We start from the raw sequence: 15175 nt of genomic DNA, 5'->3' as shown, positions 1-15175 counted from the left end.
GTTTTCACTCATTGAACCAAGCTTCTTCTGTGAAGTATTTTCTTTCCCACTTTGACTGCTATGGGCAGGTGTACTTGAGAGGTTAGGTTCACTCACTTGGTTATCGTCTTTATTGTTTACAGTAATAACACATACCTTTGGCTTTCCAACATTTCTCCTTTTCTTAAAAGCCTTCAGAGGATTTCTAATAACTTTACTTTTACTCATTATTATACTTCAACAAAACAGAGACTCAAGAAACAGAATTAATTACGAATATTTTCGAGATAACGACAGAGTAAATAAACATGAAACAATCGACAGTCACACCAGCGATATATATTGAACCATCACAGGTTAGTCACAACACATACTTTATCTCACATCACTAAAATGTACCTGATGAACACGGACGTTAATAATAACACCATTTGACAGCAGTTTAACAGCGCCACAGTGGGTCACGCCTATGTAGAACACATTTCAAAAAAAATTTAAAAATAGTTGTAGTCTTCGGAATTGAATAAATTATATATCTATTATAAGGTAATAGTCTGCAGATTCAGAAAACACAAAAAAGTAAAATTCAACTTTTCATGATTTTGAGCCTTTCCGGAGCCCCTTAAGGTGGGCTATGCCCCCTAACTTACCGCGCGATTTTCTCAGTGTTGTATAGAAATTCACTAGTGGCCGCCCGATGGCGAATGCCTACGTAAAACGTCATAAAAGTAGAGAATTCTGCCTTAATATCGTGGCAAAGCAGTGTTTAAGATCCTGAATTTTTTTAGTAAAGTTCCATGTACCAGGAATATTTTAGATCAATTCGTGCAGCCGAACTGGGTAGCCGTGCGGGCTGAGGAGCCTTTTCACGGTTCGCCCGTCTCTGCCCCGTCGGATGTTCGAGTCCTCCCTCGGGCATGGGTGTATGTGGTGTCCTTAGCGTAAGTTAGTTTAAGTAGTTTGTAAGCTTATGGACCGACGACCTCAGCAGCTTGGTCCCATGGAACTTAACACAAATTTCCAAATCAACTCGTGCAGTAATGGTGGGCTCATGAGTTTTACAAGAGATACGTATCTCATAGCTACTTCCACCAACAAGGGGGGGGGGGCTGTTGTTGGGCGTACATGAAACTATGCTAGCCACCCCTGCAGAGATTTCCCTTTTTATACAGGCGTTGAAACTGTAACTTCCCACAACTTTTAGAAACCAACAGCTAATATTACAAGCTGTTACAACACCTTAAAAAACCGTATGAGAGGAAGGTTAGAAAATTTGTAGCCCGGATCACCACAAGCATTTCTTTTTCATATCTCCGTGTGTGTTGTGTGTGTATTGTTACCCATCTGTTGCCTAAAGCGACGACTTTCTCACCGATGCGAGTATCATGAGAGGACTGGACTAGCGACTTAGCCCATCTTATGGCCATGAGGTACTATCACATCACAACTTATACTGGACAGGGTCAGGCCAATTTGCAGCTACACATTTGTAGTCGACTGGCATAAATTATTACCTTTACGATATGATGAGTACGGTCTTCATTTCGTTTCAAAAATGACGCACCCTCAATCCCTTTCCCACAAGAGGCAGAAACTGAAATATTTCCAAAGATAACAGCCTGATAAAAAGACTGAAGCACGCAAAAGACATGGTTATAACTTCGTACACGTACACACCATTTGCAGGTATGTGAATGATTAGAATTGCAATTCTCTGTGACAGTCGGCCGGCCACCAGAGTGCATTACTGTTGTTCGTGTTTTGTGTTATCAATAAGCCTGCTGAAGTATTTAAAAGGTGCGAGCAGAGTGAGATGTGATCACTGTCAAGGACACGAAGGTGCTCCATACTGGTGTGCAACAGCCCCAGCACCTGACGAGTTTGAAAGGGACCTCATCGTGGGCCTCCGTTCGGCCGGCTGGTTGAATCGTGCAAAATCCAAGTTTGTGGGGTATTTGTATGTAACAGTGGCTCAATATTGGACTGCATGAGAAAGTGGGGGCAGGCATATTTGTCATCAGTGTTCCTGCCTACGTCTACCATCTCAAGGGAGAATGGTCGTATTGTACACCAAGCACATCTTGACCCATTCACATCTATGCCTGCCATCCGAGAACAGCTAATGGACTTTCTGAAGCATTTTGTATCGTCCCATTCCATTGGTCGGAGACTAGTAACAGCTGGATTAGGGTGTTGCCGTCCCATTGTTAGGCTGCAGTTAATACCACAGCAGAAACAGCTACGTTTGAACTGGTGCTATGATCGGGAAGCATTGGCTGCTGATGTATGGTGTCGCATTTATCCAGCGCTGAATCGTGACTTTGCATTACCCTAGATGACCACGGTCATCGAGTATGGCGGCGACCTGGACGGAGGTTCCATTCTTTCAACGTTCCGGGAAGGCAGAGTGGTGTTACTCCTGGGGCATGAATTTGGGAGTTATGGCGTACGGCGTCAGGACACGACTGATAGTGATTGAGAGTTCTCTGATGGCACAACGGTATGTCACTGACATCATGCACCCTCATGTGTTACCTGCCATGCAACCGTATCGTTGTACCGTTTTCCAACACGACATTGATCGTCCAAATTTTGCACTTGTCGCTATGAACTTTTGGCATGATGATGAAGTACTCGCGTGGCTAACAGGACACCCTTATTGGACCCAGATAAAACCTATGTTGGAAGAGCTCAGGCGTAAGACTCCATCCAGTATCAGTATAGAGGGGATCAAGGACCAGTTATAGCAGATGTTGGCCAGCGTGCCTCAGGAGAGGATACACAGCTTTATGAGACACTTCTTTGCCGAGTCAGTGCATGCATCAAGACTACAGGGGTGTAACGTCATAGTGTTAAATTGGCTCGTATTGCCAAGTTCTTTGTAACATCACTCACTTTGTCAACCCGTGAAGTTTCATTTCGTTTCCTCCTCCCCTTCTGCGTGCACCACATTTTTGATGGTCAGTGTACATCATTTTATTGCTTTTCCCTGTTACGATCCTCATATTTTTACCAGTGACGTGTTTTACTTCACCATTGTCCGTATGAGGCTACTGTTAAAGGCCAGGTGTTTTCTAAAATGGAAATACACTGTCCAGTGACATTAATATGAGCACCTGTTAAAAACCTGAGTAATCGCCTTTTGCAGCTCGGGCCGCTGCGAGACGTGCGGGAACAGAGCCAATCAGTTTTAAGAAGGTACCTGCAGGGACGTGGAGCCATGGCGACCCCAGTGCCGTGGCCAACTGCTTTGGGTTTCTCAGTTGAGGACCAGGTCGCGAACAGTCCGATCGGGGTGGTACCACAGATTCTAGATTGGGTTTAATTCCGAGGAGTTTGGTGCTCAAGAGTGTTGGTAAACTCATCCTGGTGCTGTCAATAAAATTCTTCTGGGTTTGGGACCGCATTGTCAAGTATAAAACTCCGACGTTTCGGCGACTATTGCGAGACGCCTTCCTCAGGGTGCAATAACTGACAATGTGGTCCCAAACCCAGAAGAATTTTATTGACTGTGACAATGGCCGCGCAAGCCTAAGTTTGGACTCATCCTGGTGCTCTTCGAGCCACTCACGTACACTATAAGCTGTGTGACACTTTGCAATGTCCTGCTGATAGATGCAATCACGCAGAGGAAAACAAAACTGCATGTAGGAGTGGACATGGTGTTGACCCACTGCGCCTTCCCGAACGACGAGCTCACCCAGGGAATACAACAAAAGTACACTACTGGCCATTAAAATTGCTACACCACGAAGATGACGTGTTACAGACGCGAAATTTAACCGACAGGAAGAAGATGCTATGATATGCAAATGATTAGCTTTTCAGAGCATTCACACAAGGTTGGCGCCGGTGGCGACACCTACAACGTGCTGACATGAGGAAAGTCTCCACCCGATTTCTCATACACAAACAGCAGTTGACCGGCGTTGCCTGGTGAAACGTTGTTGTGATGCCTCGTGTAAGGAGGAGAAATGCGTACCGTCACGTTTCCGACTTTGATAAATGTCGGATTGTGGCCTATCGCTATTGCGGGTTATCGTATCGCGACATTGCTGCTCGCGTTCGTCGAGATCCAATGACTGTTAGCAGAATATGGAATCGGTGGGTTCAGGAGGGTAATACGGAACGCCGTGCTGGATCCCAACGGCCTCTATCACTAGCAGTCGAGATGACAGCCATCCTATCCGCATGGCTGTAACGCATCGTGCAGCCACGACTCGATCCCTGAGTCAATAGATGGGGACGTTTGCAAGACAACCATCTACACCAACAGTTCGACGACGTTTGCAGCAGCATGGACTATCAGCTCGGAGACCGTGGCTGCGGTTACCCTTGACGCAGCATCACAGACAGGAGCGCCTGCGATGGTGTACTCAACAACGAACCTGGGTGCACGAATGGCAAAACGTCATTTTTTCGGATGAATCCAGCTTCTGTTTACAGCATCATGATGGTCGCATCCGTGTTTGGCGACATCGCGGTGAACGCACATTGGAAGCGTGTATTCGTCATCGCCATACTGGCGTATCACCCGCCTTGATGGTATGAGGTGCCATTGGTTACACGAATCGGTCACCTCTTGTTCGCATTGACGGCACTTTGAACAGTGGACGTTACATTTCAGATGTGTTACGACCCGTGGCTCCACCCTTCATTCGATCCCTGCGAAACCCTACATTTCAGCAGGATAATGCACGACTGCATGTTGCAGGTCCTGTACGGGCCTTTCTGGATACAGAAAATGTTCGACTGCTGCCCTGACCAGCACATTCTCCAGCTCTTTCACCAACTGAAAACGTCTGGTCAATGGTGGTCGAGCAACTGGCTCGTCACAATATGCCAGTCAATACTCTTGATGAACCGTGGTATCGTGTTGAAGCTGCATGGGCAGCTGTACCTGTACACGCCATCCAAGCTCTGTTTGACTCAATTCCCAGGCGTATCAAGGCCGTTATTACAGCCAGAGGTGGTTGTTCTGGGTACTGATTTCTCAGGATCTATGCACCCAAACTGCGTGAAAATGTAATCACATGTCAGTTCTAGTATAACATGTTTGTCCAATGAATACCCGTTCATCATCTGTATTTCTTCTTGGTGTAGCAATTTTAATGGCCAGTAGTGTATTTCTCAGATCACAGTGCGCCCTCCTCCGGCGTGAACCTCCCGACGATTGTTGAGGGATATTTGCTTTCAGATGTTCTACGCCGTACAGGCCAACTGCATCTGTCCAATGGAGCATAAAGTGTGATTCATCTGAAAAGGCCGCCTGTCGCCAATCAGTGGACGTCCAGATGCGGTATTGGCTTGAAAATTCCAGCCGTCGTCGCCGATGGAGAGCATTTAGCACGGGTGCAAGGACCACGCGCCTGCTGTGGAGGTCCATATGCTGCAACGTTCGCTGAACGGTCGTTGAAGAGACACTGTTGGTAGCCCCTTGGTTGATCTGGGTGGTGTGTTACTCAGCAGTTGCATGTCAATGCGCCCATACACATCTTCGCAGGTGTCGTTCACCCCTGTCGTCTACGGCCCGCAGTGCACCAAAGTTGCCTCGAATCCGTTTTTGGGTTGTGTAATTTTCAACGCATGCTATACTTCAACCTTTGTGGCTCGCGAACAATTTACAGACTTAGCAGATTCGGAAATGCTTCTACTCTGGGCCCGAAAGCCAATGATCACATCCTCTCGAACATCAAATAAATCACCCCGTTCACTCATTGTTTCGACTACTGCACATTTTCCGAATCCCCTCGATAAGCTTCATATATACTCTTCACTGCTAGTGCTACCACCTGCCTCCTGTGAGTGGTTATTGCACGCTGACGTCGAACATAGTCGGTGGTCTCACTTATGTTGCACGACCGCATAAAACACTCTCCAACTAAAATATTAATCTCCCCCTTAAAAGGGCTCACAGATCTCATTGAAGAACTGTGGATGGCGTAGAACTGGTACAAAGCAGTCACGTGATTCCCAGTGCTGACACACTTAAGTCATGGCAGTGAAATGGTGTGCATCTGTCAGTCGGTTACAAGGAATCGGTGCAGTAAGATGTGTCGACTTGAAGATGTGACAGAGTAGCAGAAACGAGCTGTCGCGTTTGGTCGTGAATACACCGTGAATGAAATTGCCCGATATGTTAATTATCAGTGTGGACTGTTCTTTGTCTCCTCAGTGTGCACCATCCACAGCTGTATAACACAGTGTCAGATTTCTGATAGTAAAAGATTCTAACCAACAGGGACATGAGACGAATGTCATGCCTTTTCGGTGAGAATCGATTTGGAACCCGAAAGGGACTGCTGCTGTCAGTGAATGTAAGTCCACATAAAGAAGTCTTTGTGCGAACATTGCGAGGAAGTCTGCTTGGAATGGACATCTGCAGCAGGGTATCTCGCACGAGCACTTTGACCACAGCAGCACACAATGTTGCACACCTTCAGCGGGCTAAATAACACAGAAACTGGATAGCATATTGCTGGAGGCAAGTGGTATGGTCTGATGAATAGCGATTTTCTTGCTTTTCTTCTTTTTTATGATGCAAGGCTTCGAGTTCAGTGACGGACTAATAATGCAGTTAACCCTCGGTGTGTGAAGGATATCGTCCAGTCTGGAGGTTGTTATGTGATGTTTTAGGGGTGTTTTTCGTACTAAAACTTGGGTCCACTCATTCAGGTTACTGGGGGCAAGAACCAGGAAGTTTATTTCTGTATTCTTTGTGACCTAGTGTTGATCTTTCTTCTACATCATCATGAACTGTATGCTGTGTACACTCCCGCCTTCCAAGATAACAACATTCATGTTTAACGAGCAATCAGGCACAGTATAGCACCTAGACTAGGCCGCTAAATCTCCAGTCCTTAAATCCACCGAAGATTCTAAATTAATTCGCTGAATGCGAGTTCCTTGACATCAGCTGTATTAGGTATAAATCTACTACCGCATACTGACATATAAAAATTTCTTGCTTATTGAAACTTCCTGGCAGATTAAAACTGTGTGCTGGACAGAGACTCGAACTCGGGACGTTTGCCTGTCGCGGGCAAGTGCTCTACCATCTGAGCTACGCAAGCACGACTCAAGGCAAAGGTCCCGAGTTTGAATCTCGGTCCGGCACACAGTTTTAATCTGCCAGGAAGTTTCATATCAGCGCACACTCCGCTGCAGACTGAAAATCTCATTCTGGAAACAATTTTGCTTATTGCTAGGGTCGCCTTACCCCCTTTGGCTATCCATGTGCGATCCATCGACCTACCCAAACTGCCATATGTCACACCGTCCACATATTTTAGTCCACTGAATCCCTCCTCTACTGTAAGCAATATTACTCAGATTCCTGCAACAGGGAGGATGAGACAGCGAGGAATCGAAACCAGTGTTGTTATCATTGTGTGCTAACCTAGGCTTGTAATACTTACATGCATCAATCAAACGGGCTGAGGCATGAAGGGGAATTTGGATTGAGAAGATAGGCTGCTAGGGTAGTCCGTGTAGTTGCACGAAGCCACTGTGCCAGGGTGGCGTAGTGGTCAGAGTATCTGCCTAGTGAACAGCGGACCAGCGTTCGAATCCTGGCCTTGGTACAAATTTTTATTCCTCCTTTCAGTCTGCATATACGCAGACTTACAGGCATGCCTGAAAGAATGGACGCTCTTGATGGTCCACAGCTGTACGAAATAGTTCGAATTCTTTCGTACAGCTGTGCATCGTGAACAGTGTCAGTTCTTTCAGATACGCATGTAACAACCATAGAAAATTTCTGGATCTGTTGGGACCAGTGGGTGAAAAGTGGCAATTCAGTAGCTCGAGATTATCTAACCACTGGCTCCTGCTGGATATGTCGTACCTGAACAAACTTATGGGCTCTCTTTCTCGTCAAAGTGAGTCTGTTGTGTGGATGTGATGTTGCACGGTGTTTGCGTGATGATTCCTGGAGGCGACTAATTTTATCTCGAATGTGCTTGTATATGTGAGGAATTTCAAATTTATCTCGGAAAAAGATCAGCACCTGCAAACAGTGGGCATATGGAAGACTGAATTAATCTTAATAGAGGCTAAACTAATGTTATGGTGTTGCTCCATGAATCAAGTGCAGTGTTGACGCATCAACCATGAGAGCACTACTCGTCCTCTTGGTATCACTGTTTCCTTACGACGGTAGAAATAGACGGCATAATATTGAACCAACAGTATTTGTTTATAAGAGTAACTAAGTACTTCTCCTCCACCATTCCAGAGAAAAGAAACAGTAAGGTTGAGAGAACTGAACTTTCCCTTCAGGCTGCCAGTTTCACTATCTATTTCAGTAGATCAAAGCACTGGTTTAGCCCATACGAGATTTCTTTTGTCTATCCAAACAGATCGTGGTTGGTATACCGTTTATGTCTTTCAGTGCTAGACATTCTTCTCCCACAGTTAATAGAAATGTATTCTCTTATGTACTGCAGGTGTTACTACCACCACTTAAGCCAACCCTATCACCATACCAACGCCTTCTTACGAGATTTTGGAGTGTAGCGATTTCCTGTTGGCTCAGTCAATCCTTGTCTTCTTCAGAATTTTATCTTTCTAAATCCTAGTGTGGTTCATGGTCCAGTAAGGTTTGTAAAAACGGTCATCACTTAAAACTTTAAACGGTATAGCACTGCAGTCATTGTTCAGTTCAGTTCAATGAATTTATCATTTTTACTGTATTCAAGGTTATTAACTTTTGAGTACCCAATCCCATTTTTCTAAACGTAAAAGGAAATTGATACTTACGGTCTGGAAAACCTTTTGGAAAACGTTTCCTAGACTCCCATTTATTAGAAAATAGTATATTTCTTGTAGGACCTATGTAATTGCGGATTCCCACAATTGCTTCTTCGAAATTGCGCTCACATAACAGAAAATAAAAATTCATATATTAACAAAAACTTACTCATTATTTAATTCAAACATTCATATACGGCCACATGTTGCTGAGCTAAATACAATTTCCACTCATTTTCCAGGCTTATTTCTCGAATAAGAATTTTATATTTTATTATATTTAACATTAGAACGCATTTAAATAATCTCTGTAAATAAAATTTTTATTAATTATTAATTATAATGATCTTGACTGCACACTTTCAGCAAGATAATGTTTGTACACTCTTCCAGCTATAAAATGTCATTAAACGTTTTATACAGCAAAACAGAAAATACATTTATGAAATCCACATATTACTTCATCTTTCAAACGTTTGTCGAGTTTTGTTAAACACTTTCATGCAGCTTTTAAGAAAACATCGCAATATGTAACGATACAAGTATCATTACGAAGATAAACAGTAAACTGCCAACCATGTAATTTCTTCTGTAATGGCTCTACATTGTAACAGCTGACAAAAATTAAAGCATTTGTCTGCTCTCATGAGTAGAGAGCCATGTCGTAGAGAATGTCAGTGAGTGTAACGAGAACTAACATTGTGAAGCGACAATAATGCGCTACCGCCTCAAGGCTGAAGTTGCAACTAATGATGCAGTAGACATCACCACCCTTATTTGCGAAATATCATATGTATATTGACAAACTGCCTATTGGCTTCTGTCTCGGGTTCTTCGGCCGACGTTCATCTAATGATTTTTCTGACGTTTCGCCAGCACGAGTTGCTGGCATTGTCAAAGCTTCACCCTCCGTTGTCGGTGGTGAACTGGAGCCGAGCTCGCGGGCCCAGACTAATGTATATGTACCTGGCGCGCCAACGTCCAAGGGCTTCTCCGCGGTCATTTCCGGTGCGGTTCTCCTCTTGCTACCTGCGACGGTCGTTCGCTGCAGTACGGGAAGCCAGGATCCGTTTACCTTAAGGCTTTCCTCTTTCTTGTTCAAACTGTTCGCGTGTTTTTGTATTTCTACAGCCAGAACTTCCGTGTCGGCGAATTTTATTACGTGGTCGGTCTCATTCAGTGCGTGCTCTGCCACGGCCGATTTCTCCACCTGCCCCAACCTGCAATGTCGCTTATGCTCTTTGATCCTTTGATTATAAATTATTAAAACATCTTTAGGGATGTACACATTTGTATCACACTTTATTGAGTATATAAAATCATGGAAAACATCATATCGTTCCAAAACACTGTTAAATATCCTACTTCATGCTTTTTATCATATGTTTTGTAGACGTAACGCTACTCAAACATAATAAATCACATCTGATTGTGAAATCTTTATTGTAAAGTGTTGTCGACCGATTTCAGTTAATATGTTATACGTTGAAGCATAACTGATATGTAGTTTTTAAGCGAGACTGATGTTATGCGTTAATGTATTGTCTACGGCCATATAACATGTAACATCAGACGGAATATAGTATCCATTGTACCACTCTAATGCTCTTATTTAGCACATGACATACTGTACTTCATCTCGCATGTGTACAGATTCAAGGCTTACTTCGCCTGTGATAACAGACGGTTGGCTGCAAGCACTGGACTGATTGAGATTAAATTTTATACCGTTTGACATTCTGTGTGGTGCATTACAAGATGCTAGTTTCAAAATGTCAGTCGAAATCGGTTGACAACACATCGCATTGAATATTTGATATGTAGAATGACCTATTTAAAACTTATCACTATGCCTCTTCAGTCTTGAAAGTTTGTGACATCACAAAGAAGACAGTCTTTATTTACAGGACAGAGATTTATCAGTTTATCACCACAGGTATGAAACTAAGAAAGAAAACAATAACGACAAGCAGGAGAGGAGGAGTTGGTTGCTGTTTTTGTAGCCATTGTTGCAGTAATTGGCTGTACAGATTTCGCAGTCGACGATTTCCGAGTTTTTAAACTGCGTCACCAAGTATTTAAATGAGCAAGCATCTATCACTTCGCTTTCCACAGCGCACGCCCGCTGGATGTACAGTTTGTTGTCCTCATAATCTGCAAATAAAAGTAGAATTTTAGCACTTGAAATTCCTCATGCAAATACATATTACAGTATTTGTCCAATATTAAAGCCAACAATAGTCCGCGAGGAATAGCAATGGTTGTTAGGAGGTTTTTGTTTATAATTTGGTTGTACTTATTAAGTTTCAAAAATTGGGTTGTTTCACTTTTTTAAAAAAACGAATTTCCAGACATGGTGTCTTTGAGTTAACTGGAACCAACTCCTCACAAATTGAAACTCGCTCTATGTAAACAGCTTTAGATGGCTGTCAGAGCAATGAATAACAACAATAGTTATTAGGCAGTAATGTAGAAGCTGCGTCTCTAAGTCCGTGTTACGTTTGGTGGATTCTAAATGTACCATGGCTGTATGGGACTTAGTTTACAAATAGTGAAGTTATAATGTGTGCCCAGGTGAAAAAATTATATGTAAACAAATATTAATAACAGTATTATAATTACAATTCGTGTAGAACAGTGCAACTACACATAATTCCCACTGACATAGATACACTGATCCCATTGCGTAGGAAGGCAGTGGATGGCGTCAGTAGAGAAATTCCTGGGTTGCTGACGGTCCAGTTCTCCACGGTGTACTGTACTTCCTTGTCAAACGTGAACCTCTGACCTTACAGAGATTGTTTTAAGGGGCCGAAGATATGTTATTCACATGGGGAGATATCTGGGCTGTAAGGAGGATATTCCAGGACCTTCGATAGTAATTTCTGAAAGAGCTCGAGAATCTTCTTAGTCACTTGTGTGGGCTACCGTTATCCTCGAGAAAGACTGCCCATTCGAGAGCTTGCTCCTGTTATTGTTACTGATGGCCTCTGTGAGCCTCAGGAACGTGTTGCAATACTGCTCAGCGTTAACTGTTGCACCCAGTGGTAGCCAGCCGATGAGCAGAGATGCTTTTTCATTGAGAAAGAAATTGAGCATCACTTCTCCGGTATCTGGACAGTGGGCGTTTTTTGGTTGAGGGGAACCAATATGCTGTCACCTCATGCTCATCTGTCTGAAGGCAGGATCGAAGTGGTGACAACACGTTTCGTCACATCCGAAATCTGAGCAATGAAATTCACGTTTTTCAACAGATATTTTAGGCAAGCACCCTTCTCGCCGTCTTTTGAGTCTCTGAAAGATGCTTCGGCATCGATTATGCATGAACTTTGAAATAACGAAGCTTCATGTGGATTTTATGTGATGTACAGTTCCTCTGCTTATCGCCAGTTTAACAACAGTGTCACCTGTGGTGATCCTTTTTTTTCCTTTGTTGTATTTCGATTCTCCCCTCTCCCCCCTCCCCCCAGACGGGAAAGAGGGGGGGGGGGGGGCTGGCAGCAGCGTAATACGCCGCTCTGCAGTCTACAGATAAAGTTAAAAAAGATAATCAGGAGATATAACAATAAAAACAGGTGAGAAAACGAACATGGTGAAAAGTTGCGAAGAAAATATAAAAAACAAAGGTTGGGCAATGTTGATTGAAACACATAGGCACAATTAAAAAACACAGCGACAGTCTGGTTTCTGTTCACATCACTTAAAAAGGGGGACACAAAGCACTGAGCACTCAAAGAAAACACTGCACGATAGAGTACAAAAGCAGACTGGGGGGGGGGGGGGGAGGACTCAGAGAGATGAGGGGGAAAAGAGAAGGGAGGGAGGAGAGGAAAAGAAAAAAATAGGGAGGAGCCGGTGGAGGGAGAGGACACAGAAAAAAATGTGGCAGGGAGGACATGAGATGGGAAAGCAATGGAGGGGAAAGAAAAAGGACTCAGCAGAGAGAAAGGAGTCAAAGAGAGGGTAGGCGGAGAAGAACAGGATGGAAGGGGGGGGGGAGAGGGAGCCAGGGCAAAGCACAGAGGGAGGGAGGGGGAGGTGAGGATCAGAGTTGATAGGAGGGATAAATGGAGGGAGAGAGGGCATCATCTGGGAGAGGGACTTGACAAAAGCTACCTTGGGGAAGGAGATTAGGGGAGTATAGGTGGAGAGTAGGGGGGACACAACGGTGAAGGCGTGGCAGCAGATGGGGGTTCGGGTGAGGGTTGGAGAGAAGAGGAGCAACCAGGGGATTGGGAGGGGGGATAAAGTCAGTGGCAGGTGTAAGGATTCGGATATGTTGAGACAAAGGAGCAGATGGGGGGAAAGGAATCAGGTCATAGAGGATGCGCGTGGGGGACGGGAGGTGTATACGGAAGGCCTGTGGTGATCTGTTGATTCGTCCTTATGATCGCCTCCACAACTGAAGTCGTGGTGGTGGTGGTGACACCGTGCACTTGCCCAGAGCGTGGCATGACCTTGATTTTTACACGGCCCGCCTCATAACGCTGACATCACTGGAATGTAGTGCACATGCGAGACATTGCTCTCTGTACATCTCTTTCATTCTGCGATTAATTTATGAAGCATGCACACCTTCTGTGCGAAGAAATTGGATAACTGCTCTTGTATAGAGCCGGCTTTTAAGTTTTTAGAAACGACTACTAGATGGCACTACTGAAGTGTGACAACACTGCTTTTAAAAAATTTGTCATTTCCTGTTTATTAAACAATGGGTCCTGAGAATGTGGGCGCGTACTTCGCAAAGTTAGCGTTTAAAGAAACATTTAGGTGAGAGACATGGAAATTTCGTCTTTAGGTTTTCTTTGGCCGTTTTTTTTTAAGATTTTTGTGAATTCCTCACTAACACAATGGCCCAAATCACTTCATTAAACGTTTGGCAATCAATCGTCTACAGAAAATACTGTTGCAATTGGTCTGCAGTATTTCATCGTTTTCGTACTTTTACCGGAGACGAATTTTGCGAAGTTCGACCAAAATTAGATTTTGTTCCAAAAACGTTGATGTTGTGTGCAACATACGTAGAGAGGATATGGCTTGCGGCGAGATGAACGTATACTAGGCATATCGAAGACTGCGATACATTCAATTCTGCGTGAATATTCAGCTGCGGAAAAAAAAATTACCGATAGAGACCTCCGAATTAGACTACAGCTAGACAACAGGCTCTTTTTCAGTGAGATAAGGAAATACTCAAAAAATTCAATCGAGGACATACAAAATACGCGCACAATGTTGCGTCTGGAGACGAAACTTTGACACACTCTTAGGAACTGGGAACTAAACAACAATCAACTATTTGGGTGTTCAAAGATGAAGCGAGACAAAATAAAAAGAAACGAAACCAAAAACATGATCGCTTAGTTTCTTCATGTGGGGCTTCATTTCCTCAAAGTAATTTCTGGGCGATAAAATAGTTTCAACTATCCAACGCAGGCTGTCGAATTCTTTATACAAGATCTGTCCGTCACCATTTTCAAATGTCTGTACAGCAACGAAGTAAAAAGGTAAACCATTTATTTGAAATCGTTACACTTTTCATATAGCTATTTCTGTTACATTGCTTACAGTTGCGTCGGTGATTGTATTCCATGCTTAAAAACCACTTTGTCCTGTGTGAGAATAGAATCTTGTTGCCACACATCCTTTTTTCCGTTATTATTATTTAAAACTCCCTCGCCTTATGTGGGTGGGGTGGGCAGTCAGAGGTATAGCCAATCCACTCTTCAGCCAAAGGATATGTAGCATACACAAAGACAATAAGACAATAAATTAAAAGGCGAAATATTTACAAGTGATTTTAAAATATGTTAAGATAAATTCAATGAAGATTTTGTATGAAAGAAAGTTGATTTTCGCCGTTGTTAATTTTAAAATAGGAATAGTAAAAGGCAAAAAGAGAACAATAGGAATACATTCAAAACATTTGAAACACGATATGTAACACTGTGACCTTGATACTGAAGCACTACCGCTGGCCGCGGTGGCCGCGCGGTTCTAGGCGCTTCAGTCCGGAACCGCATGACTGCTACGGTCGCAGGTTGGAATCCTGCCTCGGGCATGGATGTGTGTGCTGTTAGGTTTAAGTAGTTCTAAGTTCTAGGGGGGGGGGGGGGGGGACTGACGACCTCAGATGTTAAGTCACACAGGGCTCAGAGCCATTTGAAACACTTTTGAAGCACTACGCTGTCACTGAAAGTTCAAAGACCTCCCATAGGAGAAATAGCCTACCATTGGAGAGGAAAGGGTTAGGTGTTCAGTAAGGTAGGATGGTGTGAGTATAAGCACAGACGATTGATGGGTGATATCGATGGATAAGGAATGGATGTTGGGGAGACAGGAATGAAGTAGTTGGGGTATCGTTAAGGATATAATATGAATGGGAGAAAAAGGTAAGGAAAAGTGGTAAAGCTGGGAAGAAGGGGTAGGGGAAGATGGGGAGGTT

The 15175-nt window shown here is 43.8% G+C and overlaps 1 protein-coding gene across 1 annotated transcript in view; it reads right to left on the bottom strand.

Annotated features, from left to right (window-relative positions):
- Positions 1-9939: 9939 nt before the first annotated feature.
- Positions 9940-15175, bottom strand: part of LOC124777415 — a 42238-nt gene continuing 37002 nt past the window's right edge. Inside the window, exon 3 of the mRNA XM_047252812.1 lies at positions 9940-10884. Coding sequence (XP_047108768.1) covers positions 10658-10884 — 227 coding nt within the window. The 3' untranslated portion in view covers positions 9940-10657. The remainder of the gene's footprint in view (positions 10885-15175) is intronic.

Source organism: Schistocerca piceifrons, chromosome 2 (assembly GCF_021461385.2).
Source record: "Schistocerca piceifrons isolate TAMUIC-IGC-003096 chromosome 2, iqSchPice1.1, whole genome shotgun sequence".
Classification (NCBI taxonomy): Eukaryota; Metazoa; Arthropoda; class Insecta; order Orthoptera; family Acrididae; genus Schistocerca; species Schistocerca piceifrons.
Note: the sequence above shows the minus strand (reverse complement) of the source record. Positions and strands in the feature narration are given on the sequence as shown.